Here is a 20,864-nt window from a genome sequence, read left to right on the forward strand (position 1 = left end):
AAAAATGAACTTAATGAAAAGGCCATAGAATTAGCATTCTCTTTTAACTGCATGAGAAAGCCCATTAAAAACACGAAACAGTTGATATTGGACACTTTCTTCAAATAAATGTGATTAAAATTTTGTGTACTTGTGTATATGTTGAATGTCTATTTTTGTTATTATTCTAATAAATATAGCATAAACAGTATAATAACTTTATTCACAAACTTCCTTTGAGTCAAGCAAGCATAATGCTCCACTCAAAAATTATATATAATTAAGGAAATGCATATTTGCTATGTCTGAGCCAGAAATTTTACTCGATCCCGTGCAATTCCAGCTTAGTCAGGTTTTACTATATAATTATTTTGTACATCTGGTAAATTAAAACAAATCAGTAATTTTTTTTCATTTCAGGATTCTACTGATAATGTAGCAGAAATCAACAAAAATACGCACTATAAACTACAGTTGGAATGGGAACAGCAAGTGTATTCTCTGCAAGACAGCTGTAAACAGAATGATTCTATAGTTCAAAATTTAAAAAGTTTAGAAAAAGAAATTCATGATGGTAATGAAAAAGAACCAGATGCTCATCAGACATATTCAGACCTTCAGAATGAACTCGTAAAAGCCCAAGGGTCTCTTAAGAAAGCTTTAGCAGAACGAAATAATGTAATTCAAATATTAGAATTGGTAAATCAGCAGTTAAATAATATAGCCCAAGAAAATTATGGGTTGCAAAAACTTTGTGATGATAAATCATCCAGCCTTACATCATTCAGCTATAATCTTGAAGCATTTCAACAAGAGAAGGTTGACTTAGTCCAACACTTAAACATTCTACAAGAGCCAACTGCTTTTCAAAGTGAAATAGCTGTCAAGATAGAAGAGTATAAAAATGAAATAGTAGAACTGACAAACATGTTGAAACATTGTGAAGATGAAAAACGGTCTCTTGTGAAAGAAGCTATTTCTTTAAGGAAAGAATTAGATGTATGTAAGAAAGGTATGGAAGATATGCATTCTTTTGAGGAAAAATTCAGTGAGTTATCAGAAGAAAAGAATAAATGTGTATCAGAATTAAAAAGGATATCAGATACTCAGAAAACCTTGATAACTGAGAAAGAAGCTGTAGAAACAGAGCTTAAAGTAACAGAGGAAAACTTAAATAAAGTACAGACCACATTGCACCAACTGTCTATAGAGAGAGTAAATAATGAAGAAAAAAGCCAGACTTTGCAAGAGGAATTGAAGTTAGCTCAGGAAGAGAAGAAAACAATGAGCAATTACATTAAAAATTTAAAGACATCACTTCAAGAAGTTGAGAATGATTTAAGAAAAGAAAAATATAAAATATTTAAAGTTCAAAGTTTAGAAAATAATATAAATTGTATAAAAACTGAAAAAGACATTTTGCAAAGAGAAGTTGTTGCCTTGAGAAACTCTTTTGAAGAAGAAACATTTAAATTATCCACAGAGTTGACTAATTTGAAAAGCAAATGCATTGATTTACAATTCGAGAAGCAGTATCTTGATGCTACTGCTCAAGAAACACTCAAAAAACTTCAGGATGGGTATGAAAAAAAATTGCATGCACTTACGGAGGAATGGACTCAAAGAATAGATAAAATGAATAATGAGAGTGAGAATAATGTTAGTAGAGTAACTCAGCAGTGGAAAACACGTGTTGAAGAATATGAGAATAAAATTAGAGAAGTGGAAATTTCCAATGGTGAGCTTAAAGTTCGAGAAACAAATCTATGTCAAGAGCTCCAAACTACAAAAAATGAAGTTGAAATCAAATTTATAGAATTTTATAGACAGCTTTTACATTATACTGTGGAAGATCCTAATCAGATAATAGCAAATCCAATATTAAATCAATTGGATTCAGGTAAATTGGATTACAAAGAAAAGTTAGAGCTTATCACAGAAGGTATCAGTATTCTTATGGAAAATCTCTGCTGCAAAAAAGATGTGCTTGTACTTCAAGAATCTTTATCATCTCTTAACTTAAGAATTGAAGAATTCCAAAGAAGTATAGAAGCTAAAGAAGATAAAATTAGAATACTCAAGGATGAAAAGAGTATTTTGGAAGACAAAATAAAAAGCAGTGAAATTCAGTGGAAGGAACATGAACAATACCTGAATGAGACATTGCATACAAAGTTAAAAGATGTGGAACAACAAGCAGAAGAAACAGTTGAAGCTCTTAAATCTGACCTCAAACAAGCACTAGAAAAACTTAAAGTGCAAGAAATGGAATTTGAAACCAATTTGAAGATGCACACTGACAAGCACTGCATGGAAAAAGAAAGCTTAAAATCAATCATTAAAAGACTTACAGATGAAACAAATAGTTTAAACAGTGATGCAAAAAAGGAAGTGGTCAAACTAAATTCTGAAATCAGTGATTTGAAGTTTCAACTCGAAACATCACAGAAAACTGTTGAAGAATGTCATACAGAGTTGGCTAAAATGGATGAAGGAAAAACAATGGTTGTGCAAACTCTTACTAAAGAATGGAATGAAAAACTCAACAAATCAGTTGAAACCTTTCAAGTAATAAACAATCAATTAGAAGAATCTAATAAAAAAATGCAAGAGAATTTCAGTATGAAAGAAAAAGAGTTTGAAAACTTAAAAAAAAATTATGAAAGCCAACAGGAGAAGGCAAATAATGATTTGGATTATCTTCAGATGCAAATCAAAGACTTTCAAAATCAGAATTTTAATATGAAAGAAATCCACAAAAAAGAATTAGAAACTCAAGAAGCAAAACACAAAACAGAAATTGAAAATTTTCAAAAAAAATTAAATAAATTTGTTAGCCTAACTGCAGAGTTGGAAAATCTGCAACATAAATTGACAGATGCAGAAAAATGTATAGAAGAATCAAAAGCAACACACCAGCTAGAGCTTGATGAATTACAACAGCATTTACAAAATAAGTTAGATGAAAAAACAAGAGTGATTAAAAAAAAAGAGGAACTATTAAAAGATCTTGAGAAAAATCTGAATCACCAGAAGAGACAAAATGATCTTTTTCAGAGTAAGATTTCAGAAATTAATGAATTACTTTTATTTAAAGATCAAGAGATTGAAAAGTTTTCCTCCTTTAAGTCCAAATACGAGCTACTTCAGAAAGAGTATAGTGAAGCAAGACTTGCTATGGATGCTAAAGAACATGTATATGCTTCAAAATGTGAAGAATTACAAGAACTTGTTGTGTCTGTAAACGTAAAAGATAGTCAGTTTAAATTACTAACAGATCAATGTGAAAAGCTGAAGAAAGATTTAGAATTATCAGTTCATAATGAACAAGTGCTGCAGGTAAAATTACAAGATCTCAAAAGTCAGTGTAATCAGTACGAAAGTACTGTTTCTAAACTTCAAAGTGAAATTGAATTTAGTCATGCAAAGTCAGTAAGTTCTTTAACTGAAAAAGAAGTTGTGATAAGTGATTATAAGAATAGGCTGTTTACAGTAACAGAAAATTATGAAACTTTGCAAAAGAGAATTAAGAACCTAGAAGAAGAACTTCAGGAAGTGCATAAGACACTAGGGGTTGAAATAGAAGAAAAAGAAGTATCATTGAAAAATATCCAGAAAATAAGAGAAGAAAAAAAAAACATGGAGGAGGAGTTCATGAGAATGACTGAGGTCAACCAAATGAAACTAACTGAGGTAAAGAAGAAAGCAGAAGTTGAATTAGCTGAAATAAAGGTACAATTTTACACTTTTATAACCCTTTCCAGATAAGTCATAGGTTAAAGACCATGGCATCATGTTTATTGACTCTCATTTAAAATTTATGTACTACTATTTTATGAAGTCATGTCATAAAGTTTGGTGTCAAACTATAGATTATAATTCAAATTTTTATGTTATACATTTAGTTAATTTCTTAATTGAAAAGTAAATATTAAAGGAATACACCTCAACATTGATTTTTGTATCACATGGTATGTTGAATGCAGCACTGGTTCTATAGTTTTATATGAATTAGAAACTCAAATTACCAATATTGATAAGCTAGAATTTAAAATAAAATTCTGTTATCTTTTCCAGCTATGACAAGGCCTTAACTAGAAAACATAATTGTTTGCTTTATTTCTTTATTTACTGTTCTATATTTTAATAAAAGTAAGTTTAATAACTTGTCTGTAAATATTAGTAATCTATGTACATATACAATGTATAGTAATTAAAATGTGACTGTATTTTACAACATACTAATCCACTAAAACACAGTCAAGATAGGTCACTTTGTAAAAACTAAAAGGTCAGTTTTGTGTTACTGGATATGGTAACACAAGTGTATGTGTGCAATGTCATTGTAACTTCTGTATTGTTAGCCAGGAATGACTGAAAGATCAGTATAATAAAAATAATAAATCTATATGAATGTATAATGTGATGAGATTTAAGGTATTTAATCTAAACACTTATGTTTTTGTGTTGTAATCTGTAGTCAATCTAGAGTGCAAAAGGCATAATTTATATTTTTCCTAATTTTATATAATGGTTACAAGACCAGTCAAATTGACTGAACCCATACAGAAATTCATTGTTGAAAATAATATAGAATATAAAGTTTTCTTCTTATGAAACATTGATAAAACTATCTGGACATTATAAGGATTTCACTCATAAAATTTTAAAATTTTCTGATGTATAAAAGTATTTTCAATCTTAAAATAAAAATTACTTTGCATATATATAGATAACATGCAAAAATAAAGAGATGGGAGAAAAACATTGCTTAACATAGCTTAAGACTTAATAAAAAAAATTGATGTTTTTTCTATGAAAGCATTATAATGTTTACTGATAATCAGCCAAATTTCATGAATATACACTTACTAATTTAAAAGTAATACCATGAAAATATAACATGTGGAGAGTGGTTATGAGCTCTGTCCCAAGGACTGAGCCTGTGCTGAATGGGATACAGCTATGACAACTTAAGCTTATTAGAAACTTCATCACAAACTTCACAGTTTCTTTACAGTGTAATATTTACATTTCAGTTGTAGAGAAGACAGTTTGTTTGAATACTTGACTTTGTCTGTCCAGTGATCTTTGAAATGTTACTTGTAATTTATGTAATACATATTTTTTCAATAACTTAAAATACCATAATTGTCTTTCAATTTATGTGAGTGAAGAAAACTGCATGTCAGTGTAAACAGAAAAGAAAAGACTTGTATTTCTGTATCTTGTACAACTTGCATGGAAATTTGTTCATCATAATGAAATTTTTGTTTGTGTTTTAGATGTGATTTGTCAATTGTAGTTCTGACTGATTTCTCTTCAAGAGTGAAAAAAGAAAGGCTTGGTTTTAAAAAATTCTACAATTTATTTTTGAAGTTCTCTTACTTAAGGATTTTATTTAAATTACCTGCTATACTGATGAACTTTTTATTCATTTTTGTCAACTCTGACAGTCTGAGTTTACTTCCAACCATGGTTCTGTTTTTGTCAGTCTGAGTAGTTTAATTCATCTTTAAATATATATAATAAGAACAAATTATCTTGACTGTGTGGCCACTGAACCTAAAAAAATGTTATAATAGTTTTCAGAATATATGGACTTAATATAACAAGTTTTTGTCACTTTCATCAGATTTCTGAGCTGAATTTTCTGTGTTTTACTTATAGTTCTCATTCATCACTATTCTTGGTTAGACTGTGTAACTTTTTTATACTTGTCAGACCATTTAGTGAAGAGTTATATGAAGTTTGTTTTTGAATTACTTTGTTGCTAAATATATAAAACTTTCTCCAACCTCTCACAGTTTTATATATCTGGTAATGCTGTTATAACAGGCTGAAAGGTTCTTGAAATAATATGTGACTTTAAAAAAAGTAGCAATTTTGAATCTGAAGAACAGTGCATTGATTACTACTTTCATGCATCTTAATGCGTTTGTTTTTTCTGAAATATCTGCAATTTACTATATGTACCTTAACTAATCTGTGTCACTTATTACTCTGCCAGAATTTTGGTCAGTATGAATTAATAATTGGTATTTTACATTAAAAACAACTTTTGTTATGAGATGTAATAACATGTTTTACCTGCTCAGACTTTTGTTTATTTTTCTTTGTGGAGCTATTCATTCCTTGTTTCCATTAATTGTCCATTGCTTTTCCACTATAATTTAATACATGTTGATAGAAGCTACATTTGCTTACTTACCATTTGGTTATTTTTACTTCTAAACCTTCAGGTGTCATCCTGATTAACTGTAACTTTTTTTGGAGGTTGGTTCCTCTTTTATTTCAGATTTTGCTCAATTCCACCTTTTTTGGAACTGTAGGCCAAGAGGCTTCTGCTGTAATAGCTACTTAAGGTATCAAAAAATTCCTATCTTTATTGTTCAGTCCCATTTGTTTTTGGTTTCCAAGAAAATAAGAATTTTTAGAGGCCTATGATCAATTTGTTTAGATTATGTTTAGGATGGGTAGCTCAGTACTTTGTATACATTTTACTTATGGATAGATATGATTTGGGCTTAGGCTATGGTTGAGATGATTAGATTGGTATATTATCATTTACATATGTCTAAATAGAAGTGGAATTAACCCTTCAAAAAAAAAAAACTAATGAGAAGTTTTACTACAGAATTTTACTAATGAAAAGTCATAGTGAGAAGATGTGAAATCTTTTTTCTGAATCTGTTGCTTATCTCAGTTTAATGAAGTTAAGATAACACATTGAATAGGTACTTCTGCTAAATCTCCAAAACTGGATCATCACAATTTACATCATCAGTCTATTCTTGGTGTCTTGGGTAATTTGGTCTTTGGTTCTGTGTTCTTATACATTACCTTTTTCTCTCTCTCTGCTTCTTTTAAGGTTATCATATTGTGGTTGTATGGTATTCATTCACACTGCTTTTTAACAGAAAAGTTTAAGGTATGCACAAGAATGCAAATTCCAAATGTAATGTAAAAAATAATTTCAAAATTGGAAAGCAAAGGACAAAAGTTAAGAAATAGGACAAAATTTTTTTCCAAATTTTTTGGCTTACTACTTTCCTTTAACTTACACTTAGTGCTGGGGTGATAGAGGATTTTTCTAAACATGTACATAGGACAAATACAAAAAGAAATCTGATTTACGTTCCCAAGGTTCAACAAAATGTAAGAAATATGCCAGAGTCCAATGCTGTATATGTTGCCAATTATTCCAAATAGCATTTATAAGGGAGAAAAAGGAAAAGCTTTTATTAGTCTATTCAAATATATGTGTAATTGTTTTAGGTGTATTTCATATATCCTCAGAAAGACAGGCAGGAACCAAAGTGATATTTCTGTAGTTTGGTATATGCAATTTTTACCTGAGCAAAAGTACTTTGGTTGAAAGATTATATGTAGTGTGTGTGTGTAATCTCGATATAATGTTGCTTTGTATGTAATTCTTTAATATTATTTTGTATTATTATTATTGGATGAGCAATCACATTTTGATAGACTTTTTGAGGTAAGGATGTAGTTGCTCTTTTAATTTGCTTTTAATTCATGTTATATTCAATTTGCTCTCTTTATGAACTACTTTTTACCTCTTATCCACCTTTTATTCTTAAGTATTAGATAGAAAGTTATAATGACCAAATGTACTCCTTATCTTCTTTTTTGTCTGCAAGTGTTTTCTGAGATCTTCATATTGCTCTGCACAATGTGTGCCATTAATTAATAGTTACATGATAATCATTTCATTATATTGTTATTTTATAGAATGTCTGCAGAATGTAACATACAGTTATTCATTGTGAAGGTGCTAGTTCTCTTAGCTTTTTCATAACTACTTTCACTGAATTTTATTGCTCTTTGAACCATGTCTCACTTCTGTAGCAAATAAAGCAGCAGTCATCCCTTGTTCAATGTAGCTCTCCATCAGACAAGTCCAGTGTTTCCAATTTTTAGCAAACTGTGTCCATCTGATTCATGCTTCCACCACTATATTGTCCTTACATCTTGTTTTTGTTTTTCTTTATATCTTTTCCCTATATTAGGTTGCCATTCCTTTGTTCTTAATAACCAAGTATGTTGTTAAATCATATGACATACGTTGCATGCATTCATTTTGCATTGAACATGACAAATTTGTTATTCAATTTTTTCTAACCTTATAAGTGCTTAATTTTTACATTTTCATTACTCTCTAAAAATATAAGTTAAATATATGCATTAAAAACAATAAGTTTGCCATATTCTTTAACCATAAACCTATTTGTACTCAAGAATGTACATTTGATAGAACTAAGTTTCTAATACTGTGTTGGTTGTCTACAAAAGAAGTCATGTAGCTTTTAAATATCAATTGTAGAACATGAGTTTCAAACACAAGAACAAAATGTCCCAAAAGTATTATAATTTATCTGCCTTCCTAACTAATCTTTGAATGGGTTAAAATATGGTGAATACACGTGGGCTCAACAAGTATAGTGAGAAGAGAAGAGGTTGAAAGAGTATGTTATAGTTTGTCAGTATCTATATTGTGTGTTTCTAAATGGTTAAACAACCTGGAGTCTAAATAAGGAAGAGGAAAATCCTATAAACAAAAAGTCATGTCTCTTCTCTATTTTATGACTTAGAGGTATAGATTAGAAATTTAAATATTTTCCATTATAAATTAAAACTTAGGTAATATAAAAACTAGCATTATAACCTATGTTTTGATACCACATATGTCAACATGCATTGTTAATAAAGCAGTTTAATTAAATTTTGAAGGTAAGTAATTCTGTAAAACGTTTGTTGTATGCACACTTTGTTTCACCCTCCTCATCTGTAGGGTTAATGGTAATTGCAATGCCTAGAAATTATGTAAGCTAATTTATGTATTAGTTCATAGACAGTTAAATTTTAGTGATCATAGGGAAACAAATGATTAAGTATTTGGAAATTGTAACTTTGATATTGTAGCAAGCCAGTTTAGTTTCTTTTTCTTGTATCCTCTTCAGATAAATTTTGGGAGGATTCTGACCACAATAGTCTGTGAGGCAATGTGAATGAGTTCAGATCTCCAACTTTATTAATTCTGTGAATCTTTTACAATGCACTGACTTAATCATGGTCAGTTCTTTATTTTTGTTGACTTTTGTCACATCTGTAATCCTGCTTTAAATTATAAATTTTTACTTCTCATCTTCATTTTTTCCTTTCTGGTGTTAAACACTTATCTGTGGCTTTGTGTATTTAATGGTCTTTCTCCATTGCTGAGTATTTTGCTGCCACAAACAGTTTCTGTTCTTGTATTCTTATGTTTTCAAAAGTGGGTATTCTGGCATTTTGTCCACTCATAGATATACTGATATATTTTAAATTAAATTTAAAATTATCTAGTCACAACTGATTCACCAGGTGGAAAACAAAGCTCTATGATAAATATTAAAAGCATAATAATACCAAAAACAACCTTTAATATGGATATTTTGAAATTTATTTAAATTCCATCATCAGCATTAATATATTAAAAAAAAATTAGTTCATAATATTTGAACAATATAAAACAGCATTAGCATTGAGTGAGTTTTCTTATTAAACAAGAAATTTAGAAAGAACAGATTTAAATGGTAACAACATAATGAAATGTACAATAAAATATGCAGCATACATGTTTAATAAATAACAATAAGAGGCAACTATAAAGAAAGGCTTAAATATAAGTGTAAACACGATATCTTTAAAAATAAAAAAAACATCAAATATAAACACTGAGAATCTGGAATTTACATTAATGACAACAATGTTGTATTTAGTATTTGATGATCATTGAAAATGAATAGTTCATAATCTGTGATTCCATTCTCAAGAATTTTAAATGCTTCTTGAAGTAAAGATGGTTGTTATACTCACTGTGTAGTCAGATATTAGACTCGTCGACTACTTAGCTTACATTCATTTCTTGCTGAAATTTCTATGTGCTCACATTTGTAGGTGATGTAGTTTAACCAATATAGGTAGCTTTATTGCTGCCATGAGTGTATTTATATACAACACACAAGAGCATAGGAATGAATAGTGCCTGTGGTTTTAAATGTATTTTTAATGGTAAATATTGACATAAATACTAAGTTTAGCTTAGTTTGCAGGTAATATGTTTTGATTATTTTTTGAATAACAAAACATTTTTTAAGCATTTATGCATGTACTTATAAATAACCTAAAATCATAAATTACTATGTTAATACCAAATAATTCCACTCTGATTTATCAAGCTTAGTACAGTACCTATGCTGTTTTGGATCTAAAATTATATGATTTTTAAATCTCATTAATGTCTTTCCTTATCACTTGGAATATAATATTAAAAAAAAGTTTGCTATACAAATATTTTGCAGAGTCTGAGAAAAACCATTAGGGAGACATTTTGAGTTTTTGACAAGTCTTTGGATGAAGAAGACATATGTAAGGAAGTATTTTTTAAAAATGGAAGAAGTGGGTGTGTCTACCATGGTTGATTGAATAAGTATATTAATAACTCAGAAAATAGGAAATATAGAAGTAATTTTGGTATCTTATTCATAAAAAACTCAAGACTTTGTACTTGGACATTAAAAACATAATTTGAACCAAGTATGCATTCAATATATCATGTAACACACAAAAATTAATAATCCTCCATGCTTTTCTTTATTCTCCATTGGAACTTTTGTGTTCATTATATCACACTTCCTTGAAGTCCCTGTTTCTACTCATGAATATGAATGTTTTCACCACATTCTTGTTTTCTTAGTTCATATGTTCTCTTTCTTTCCTAATAGTTTCCTTGTGTTCAGGAATTTGGGTTTTTGAGAGGGAACATCTGTCTTCAAACCTTTTTCCCTTCCCTCCTTTTCCTACTTTTATGACCATTCCTGTATTGTCCACCTCCTTTACCACATCAGGGCTCTCTTGTGATATGACACATTCTTTTCTCTTCTGTGGTTCCTCAGTCTGTTTATATCTATCATGCAGTCCTCACCTCTCCGATTACTTTTTTCCCCATTACCTTTCCAGGATAAATTTGTCAGTTAGAAAAAAAAATGTCAAGTAAATTTTCTCCTGATTATTATAGCCTTTTTATGTTTCTTTCCTTCAGATCCATGACATTACTATGTTCCAGACTACATATTTCCATCTTCCCTTGAAGGGAATTATTAGTTAATTCTAATTTTTCTTTGCAGGGCCCTTTATTACATATTCAAATCCCACTCTGTGGTGGGTTTTTGCCTGACCAGAAATACTTAGTCTTAAATCCACACTGCATGACCTACAATCATATATTGTGCTAAATGTCTGTGATATTGAGGCTTTTTCTGATGTAAAATTTCACATATCAGGTATTAGTTGGTTAACAACATCAATGTGTTCTCTATACATTCAAAATACAGCATCATAACACATATACTGATCATATTTCAACCACCACTGGAATGGGATGTTTCCCAGGACTGTAATTTTAATTGGGGTCCATCCTTTGTTTCTGACCTTTCAGTGACACATTATTAATGAGCAAAAAATATACTTCACTCAGATGTGATGTGGTTTCCAACAGGTGTGTGGGTTTTTGGTTTTTCTTTTGGTACTTCCTCAAGGTTGGAGCATCTTCTCGCTAACCCTCATAAACTAAAAATGTATTTCATCAGTCATCTGTGTTTCTGTGCATCAAGGTTAAACCTTCAGGGAAAAGAACTACATTGGCCATCCTAATTGCAATATATTGTGGCAGTTTGCCTTCCTGGAGCTGCAGTATTAATGGAAAGAATATCATGGACCTTTGCACTATGATATTTCCAATGAATAACTAGTCTTTTATGGCCAAAATGGAGATTTTGTTTTAGAATATTGAATATTGGAGTGTATTTATGATTCTCTCTAAGCTCTTACTTTTTCATAAAAGAAACCATTTGAGATGAAGAATTTACACAATTTAATTTTTGGTTTTATTGCTCTTTTAACCATGTCTGTCTACTGTTTTTGCCATTATAAGTTGTAACTCATTTGGGAAACCTGCAGCCTACATTATGCTATCAAATTATATTACCCATGAGTTACTCCTAGTTGGCCCAGCATGACCGAGCATGTTAAGGCTTGCGACTCGTAATCTGAGGGTTGCGGGTTTGCATCCCTGTTGCGCCAAATGTGCTCGCTCTTTCAGCCATGGGGGTGTTATAATGTGACGGTCAATCCCACTATTCATTGGTATAAGAGTAGCCCAAGAGTTGGTGGTGGGTGGTGATGACTAGCTGCCTTCCCTCTAGTCTTACACTGCTAAATTAGGAACGGCTAGCACAGATAGCCCTCGAGTAGCTTTGTACGAAATTCAAAAAACAAATACTTTTAGTTGCTCACATGCATATCTTGTTAAGTTTCTTTTTATTATATTTACTTATTTTATCTAATCTAGCCTTAACTAATGTAAAACATTTCTTGTTTTTACATATCAGTTAATTTTATAGTAATTAAATAATACACATGAAAAACTAAAAAGTATTTACCTGGGTTGCCTTCTTTTTTTATTGTTAGCTAATTATAAGAGTGCAATAAATATTTTTATATAAATAAATTATACACCAAAGAACATAGAATAATAAGATGCAAAAATCAATGTACTATAACTATCACAATTTTTCTAATTATATAACAAGAGCTATTACAAATTCATCAAATCTTGTAGATGTGTTTCCCATTAGAACAAAGCTTGCACTGAGAGTAATGACATCATTCTGTACTGAAAGCAATATAATCCAATACATCATTTGATAGATGAAAACCTTGACTTTCTATTGGTTGTAAATAATAAAATATTAATCATGAGAAAAGTATTGATAAATCCTGAAAGAGAGAGGCTGTGACAGATAGGGTGTGGCAAGAAGGAATTTATTTTCTGTTTGATGATTGTAATCAAACAGAATTGAAGGCTATGAAAATTATGCTTTGCCTGAGTGAAGACAATATTATAATGAGTAATGGTACATTTCTTAACCATACATTTTCTTCTAGTTTATTCTGGCTTTACGTAATACTATCTTCAATTTTGTGTTGTTTAAGAAATCAAAATAACTCATCCTAGCTCCAGTAAAACTACTTGCATAATAACACTATACATAAAAATGACTTCCCAAGTAAACAACCAACACATTGTAATTGTATAAAATTTCAAGAACATAGAAAACCTGCTAAACATACCCTTCAACAAAAATGATAGACATTTTAATAACATCATTGAACAGTAAAAACTTTTAACATAAAAGACTTAAAACATAGATGCCTATCTCCTTTATGTAGGAATAATTAGCAGTACTAATAATAATTTAATGTTTGTCTGTGTTGGTGTGTGTACATATGTTATTCAGTGTTAAATGGTTTATATTTTGTTTTACATGCACTTACTATAAAACATGACACCAAAATTAATCAAAATACCAAAAATATGTATATAAACTGCATCATTTGTGAAATTGGTAGTAAACATGATAACATTTACATGTATGCAGTATAAAGATAGAAACCTTCATCCTCAGCATAATAAAATATACATAAACTATACATGTTTTCCACTTTCAGTGATATAGAAATTTTCAAAATTTTTACTTATTTTTTCTTTTAAATAAATAGATGTTATATGTATTTAGATAAGTGAAAAACACCAAAGAAAACTGTTAGCTTTTCAAAATGTAGCAATTTATGTCAGAAATTATAGTTTCATTTGAACTGTATTTTTGACACATTGTCAATGTTATTTCCTTCTGTGTAAAGATGCAACAAATTAACATAAAGCCAATCAAGTAATAGTAATATTTCTTAGAGCCCAAAACAAGTGAAGCCATGTATAAATATATTTTGATATTGAGGTAAATCAAAAAGTAAAATGAAAGCTGTGTTCTGCATAGCTTAGTTACATGGACAGTACTAGGGGATAAAATTATGCTTTTTATGTGTTGTATGTACTAAAATTCTTTGATTACTGAAATATTGTTTAAGAACAAAAAGGAAAGTCAATATAGACAGGATTGAATTTTTAACTTTTCACATACACATGCACATTCTGACAGATGCACATTGTTTTCAATTACATAGATTATTGTGGTAATAATAACAGTGTTTAACTTTTAAAAGTTAGCTGTGTAACACTGTAAATAATTTTCAGTATCTTTTATAAGAGAATTTTGCTATAATAGTATATTACTTTGAATTATTAAATACTGACCACATAGTGAAGTTTAATCTAAATAAGCCAAAGTTAAAAATAAAAGCTGTCATGTTATCATACAGCAGTTTTGTTGTTTCTAGCAGTATGAATGATTTGAAGGTAAACAGTTAGTAACAAACATTTCTAAACAGTGGTAATTATATTTGGAAAGAAAAATTATATGACTAGTAAATAGGATGACCATTTCAAATTTCTTTTTTAAAAAGGTATTATTTATACTATCATAGCACTTGCACTTAATTTATACATCAATAATGTGAAAAACCATTCTTGGAAGAATTCTGAATAAAAAGATTCAGTTTTTCAATAATATATGTTGTAAAAGATAAAGGTGCCCTAGACAACACTGAATTTGATTAAAACAAATATTTGAAGTCTAGACACTGTTAGAATGTATGGAAAAAGGCAAGGCATGAAAAACTTATACATTGGCAGTATCTAAATGATGTTCATATTTTTGTATTAGTTATTGTCTGAGGCATTAACTGGATTAATGTAAACTTCAGCTGCATTATTATTTTTTTTTAGAAATCAGACTTTAATAACAAAAAACAATAATTAGATTTAGTAAGGTTGGGCACTAAAATAGTAGGTATAAGCTTTTACTTTAGATTTTAGAAGGGATCAGTTCAGTGAGATGAGGACTTTGTATAGATGGTTTCAACTTAAGTAGGCATGTTTGCAAGGGCTGTTAACTTAGGTGTAAGGCAAGTTTTAAATTAGGATCAGATAGTGGTTGTAGAAAAGATAAACTGAAATAAAATTGAGATATAGAGGAAACTTTAACATAGGAAATCAGTGTAAAAGTAGTTTTAAGAATAGTTTTAATTGTTACTATTGTAATACTAGAAGTATAAGAAATAAAATAGATAACTAATGCACTAGTAGGAATAAAAGATTTTGATATAATAAGAATAATTGAAACAGGATTAAATGTATATGATTTTAAAGACAGAAATTTCTTCAAAACACATTGTTATAGGTTATTTAATTATTAACAGGGTAGTAAAGGGAGGGGAAGGAGTAGCTCTGTGTAAAGCTTGAGTTACATCCTGTTGAAGTTGCAAATATTTAGGATAATAGCAAGGATGTTGAACCCATTTGGGTTTCTGTTAGTGGATATCAATGGAAAAAAGCTCTCACTTAGAATTTGTTACAGACCATCAGATGAAACTGATGCAATTAATAAAAAAAATATATATACAATGTGATGAAGATTTCAGCTGTTAACAAAGTCCTAGTTATGGGTTGTTTTAATTTCATACATATTGATTGGAAAATGTTAGAGGGTTATTAAATAACCACAAAGGTTTCTCCAAACTATTCAAGAAATATTTATTTGCCAATTGGTCAAAAAATGTACTGGAAATATGATTTGAGGTTAATTGTTAACTTCTAATATAAAAATGTTTGGAAATTTGACCTTTAAATTCCAAGTTTCAAGAAAACAAATTTTGAAGGTATGCAACAAAAATTATCAGTTGTGAATTAGACAGCTGAGACATATGCAGACACTAAGCAAATGTGAAAATTTTTTAAAGAAAAACTTTTCAATATTCAGAACATATTTTTTACAGAAAGAAAAGGGTAGCTGCAAGTAAAAAAATACAAAACAGGTTGGTTCACTGAAGGTATAAGAGATAAACTTAAAGAAAAGCATCACAAATTTAAGAAATTTAAATTGACTGATATTACAGAAGATCAATAAAGTTGGTCAAACAAAAAATTAGGACATCCAAAAGCATGCAGATGTGTGAACAACGTTGGCTGAAAACATTGACATTAATGATTGTTTTAAGTACATTAGTGGAAGACAAAATGTCAGGATGAGGATATGACCCTAGAGTGATGATGAAGGAAAACTTGTTTCTAATGATTATGAAACAGCTAGGTTAGTAAATTCTCTTTGTCTTCAGTTTTTAGTAATGAAGCAATGATGAGCAATTGATAGTTGAAAGACAAACTTAAATTAGACAGTTTCATAAATTCTGAGCTTGTTAAAATAAAACTAGGAAGTTTAAAGATAAGGCTCTTGGGCCAAATATTTCTTCAAGAGTAAAGGAAGTCAAGGATAGGATATGTGAACCACTTGTTACAATTTTTGTATGTCCTTGAGTAACGGTCATGTACCAACAGATTGGAAATTAGTTAATGTCATTCCTATCTTAAAGTTGTCTCAGTAATTATAAGCCTATTATTTTTACATCACATGTGGAGAAAATTTTGGAAAGTCCGATAAAAGATGCTTTACAAAGCCATTTAACAAAGTCAGAATTTTATTGGATAGTGAGAAGAGTTTCATTAAAGGAAAATCTTGCCCTAAATCTTTTGACATACTTTGAAAATGTTACTGCTTATGTATGTAAGAATCAGGGTGTAAATGTGGTGTATCTGAATTCTCAGAAAGCATCTGGCAAAGTGTTACATAAAAGATTTGTCAACAAACTTATCTCTGTAAATAAGTAGGATTTTAGATTGTATCTACATGAATATTGAATACAAATCTAAAGAAGTTATAATTTCATTGTAGTGGTCATTGGTTGGGCCATGTTTGGAGTATTATTGTGTTCATTCTTGGGCTTCTTACCACAGGAAAGGCATTGAGTTAGAAAGGGTTTTGAGGAGGATTACAATGATGGTAACTGAAATGGAGGGGATGGATTGTCATATAAAGAGATTAAAATCCATAAAACTTTTTTCCCTTGAAATAAGAATAGCTTTAGAGGGTCTCATTAAGTATTTAGTAATGTAAAAATAATTCACAGTGTTGATGCATTGACATTTTTCATACTTAACATTTAGAATTATAGAATTTTAGACAAGGTAGAAGCCATCTTCAGCTAAGACAATTTTATGTTTCAAATAGGGTAGTTGGGTTATGGAATGAGTTGCTTGTAGAAGATATGGAAGCAATAATTTTAGTGAGTTTAAAAGAAAGCTTGAAAGATGAATGTTTTAGCAGTTTTAGTTTGGATTAGAGGATGGGACAGTCAAAATGGACCAGTATGTCTCTTGTTGTCCATAAACATTGTTACATTCAAAACTTTCATGAACTCTAATAGCCCAACCAAATGCAAATGATGACATCTAATGCTTCATTTGGATAATGTATGATAGTGTAAGAAAGTCTGAATGTTTTTACTAATTTAAAAAAAAATCCACCATTTCCAGGTTTGTGACTACCTTAAAACATTAACACACACATTAATTTTTGTGAACCTCTAGGTGAAGATTCCTGTATGTGATGAGGGGACCTCCCAGGGAAGGTTCAGTTCTTTTGGTTTACCTCCTCTAGGATCTAAACATCCACTCACGTATTTGCTATGAGTGATGACCAGTGAAGGGGTGGAGAGGATCCTAGTGGTTTAAGATTCCAACCCTAACACACCACTTTGGCCTTAAATTCCTGTAGATGGGCAGCCTTGGGGTATCCAACCTTAGGGTCAGTTGGTTGGTCCACTTAGGCTAGAGTCAACCAAGTACCAATGTTGGATGTTCTCAACAGGTGTTGTGCACATTGCATCTAATGCCTGTGTTTGGGTGTAGTACTCACGAAACACTGGCGTTGCTGTAATGTCTGTTTTTGGCATTGTAGTGCATCCTCTCATAGGGCTCCATGGTGGGGTCAGTGAAATATTCTTTTTCTGTTATGGATCCTCCAAATAAAAACTTAAATAAAACATAAAAAATGGTTCATAGGTAAACGACCACATCTGGAAGATTCTGAGCAGTAATATTCAACATCTGTAGCACCTGCACCTCATTTTCTTATATACATTCTCTTTCAGACAAACCTTTAGGGCAGATGTCTCAGTTTTTCATTCAGAAGGGACTAGAGGGACTTGCTGGCTCTCCAAAGTCAGTAAAGAAGCTTCACTCAGTTTACCTTAATTGCAAGGTATGGCCATACATTCCAAACCCTCTCAGATGTTTTCAGTGTCAGTGGTTTGGTCAATCGCAGACATCATATCATGGTTACTTGACATGCGTTTGTTGCTGTGGCAAAGACCATGATGCCTATGAGAGTGAAATGGACTGTCATTGAATCAATTTAAATGGCTCTCAACTGTCCTACTTTTGTTCTTGCCCTAAATGGTTGGAAGAAAATGAAGTGCAGCTTTTGAAAATGATTCAGAATATTACTTACCCTGAGGCTCGAAAGTTGCTGTCCACCACTTCATCTTGAATGTATGCTAGTGCACTTCTTTCCCCTACAGTGAGAGTGCAGAGGGATTTCTCTGTGTCTCCAAAAGAATCATTCTCAAAACAAATGAAAAGTATTTTGATCTACATGGTTAAAAAAGTTGATGAATCAACTTCAACACCTGCCTGTCCCTAATATACATTCCAGTAAACCCCAAGATTCACTTTCTTTGTTCTAGGTATGGGCATTTCCTCAGGTGCATCTTCTACTTCCACCCCAAGATTCAATCATTTGTTCAAATCCTTAGTTGCTGGAATCCTCTTCCAACAACAAAGACCTGCCCAAATGATCCAGGGCAGGATACAAGGAGAGTGACAGATCTCCCTCAAATAAAGACAATAAAGAAAAAAGACGTGGTCATAAACAGAAGGGCTCTCCACCCAATTCACCTACACATAAAAAATGGCCTACTTGATGCAATGGAACTGCCAAGGTTTATGTTCTAATCTGGATGACATCAAAGCTCTGATTGATTCCTACAATCTTGTATGTCTTTCCTTACAGAAAATGTTTCTTAAACCTGCCAATCCAGTCAACTTTCAGCAGTACACCTTGTACAAAAATATTAGGCTGTGTGATAGACTGAATGCATGAAAGGGTGGCACTGTTGGTTGATTGGTCTGTACGCACCCTATCTTTGCCACTCAACAGACCCTTGGAGACTGTAACCATCCATGTTTTATTGGGTCATACCATCTCTGTTTGTTCTCTTTACCTGTCGTTTGGAGAGACCTATGATCAATCAGATGTTGATGCTCTCATTGAACAGTTGTCGTCTCCCTGTGAGCTCTGCCATGGTTTGTTGTGGTTTGGTAGTTGCATGCAGAATCCCCTCTACAGCTTTTGTGTTCACTGCTGAACAGTAAACCATTTCTCTTACTCTGGATCACATAAAAGCTAAGCAGTACTTAAACTGGACTAATTATATGACTTGCTTAGTTCTCTACTGGCCCTGAAATCGCTTCACATTAGTTATCCCCCTGTTTTCACTCATATTCAAAACTGACTGGCCTATTTCTCTTTAACATCTACTTCTATCTAGTTTTTCAGGATAGAAGACCATGTTGGTATTCATGGGAACAGGCTCTCCAACACCACAGCTAAATCTGTCTGCTCTGACACCAATACATGGACTATGGTCCTGTATTCAAGGCTCGGTTCCATGCCAGTGAGCAGTGTGAATAAAAGCTTTTCCAAATAAAACCCTCTATTGGACTTTGGCTGTAATGCTTCTGTAAAGACCAGAAAGAGGAAGTTGTTCTAACTAGACTATGCATTGGTCACAGTTTTTTTTAGCTCATTGTTTTATTTTATCTGGGATTGGTATCGCAATGTATTGTATGTATAACACTCAAGTTGCAGTAATCCACATTTTACTGTCTTGCCATTGTTATGAATCTGAATGACAGCACCATTTAAACATGTTCTGTCCTGATGTTTATCCATAACATTAGACAGTGTTATTGGCGACAGTGACGCTGTCCACCTGAGAAAGTTTTTTAGTTTCTTATAGGTCATTAGTCTCTTTAATGCTATTTAAGTTTTTTCAAATTTATATATTAGACCTTTTTTAATGTGATTCTGTTTTAAGAATGAAAGTCCATCTAGTTCAATTTAAAATTAGAAAATGGCCATAATGTCAAATAACTCAAAACCAGGACTCAAAGTGCCAACTTCAGGTGACTAATGCTGCTTTCTGAACTATCCATTAGTCATCCTGATGAGTTATAATTAAAAATGTTGCTACAAGTCTTTTAAACCTTGTATTACTTTACATTCTGAAAAGGAGCCTGGCATGGCCGGGTGGGTTAAGGTGTATGACTCATAATCTAAGGGTCGCGGGTTCACATCCCTGTTGCACCAAACATGCTCACCTTTTCAGCCATAGGGGCATTACAATGTGACTGTCAATCCCACTATTTCTTGGTAAAAGTATAGCTCAAGAGTTGGAGGTTGATGGTAATGACTAGCTGCCTTCCCTCTAGTCTGACTGCTAAATTAGGGACAGCTAGTGCAGATAGCCCTCAAGTAGCTTTACAGGAAATTCAAAAAACAAACAAACGTTCTGAAAATGGCCAGAATGTCAAATAACTTGAAACCAGGACTGGAAAGACCAACTTCAGGTGACTAACAATGGTTTTTGAACTTAACTGTTAGTCTTCTTGGTGAGTTATGATAATTAGAATTATGCTACAGAAAGCCCTTTACAACTTGTATTACTGTAGTTGTTCTTGTACTGCTGTAGACTAGATGTGAAAGTTGGATTTAATGCTATTTATGTTTTTAATCCGAAAATTAAGCTTTGCATTGTTTTACCTTAATTTCCTTTTATGAACTTTTTATGTAATTTTAATTTTAACTTTTTGCCAGGTGTTTGGCACAGATAGCCTAGTTGCTTTGCACCATAAAACACCAACCGACTAACCAATACTCTATCCTGTCCAGCAAAAAAGATTGGCATTTGGA

The 20,864-nt window shown here is 31.3% G+C and overlaps 1 protein-coding gene across 1 annotated transcript in view; it reads left to right on the forward strand.

Moving 5' to 3' along the window:
* Positions 1–20,864, forward strand: part of LOC143251655 (uncharacterized) — a 104,758-nt gene that overhangs the window by 61,029 nt on the left and 22,865 nt on the right. The window contains exon 13 of the mRNA XM_076502916.1: positions 400–3,711. Within this exon, the coding sequence (XP_076359031.1) occupies positions 400–3,711 (3,312 nt within the window). The remainder of the gene's footprint in view (positions 1–399; positions 3,712–20,864) is intronic.

Source organism: Tachypleus tridentatus, chromosome 6, assembly GCF_004210375.1.
Source record: "Tachypleus tridentatus isolate NWPU-2018 chromosome 6, ASM421037v1, whole genome shotgun sequence".
NCBI lineage: Eukaryota > Metazoa > Arthropoda > Merostomata > Xiphosura > Limulidae > Tachypleus > Tachypleus tridentatus.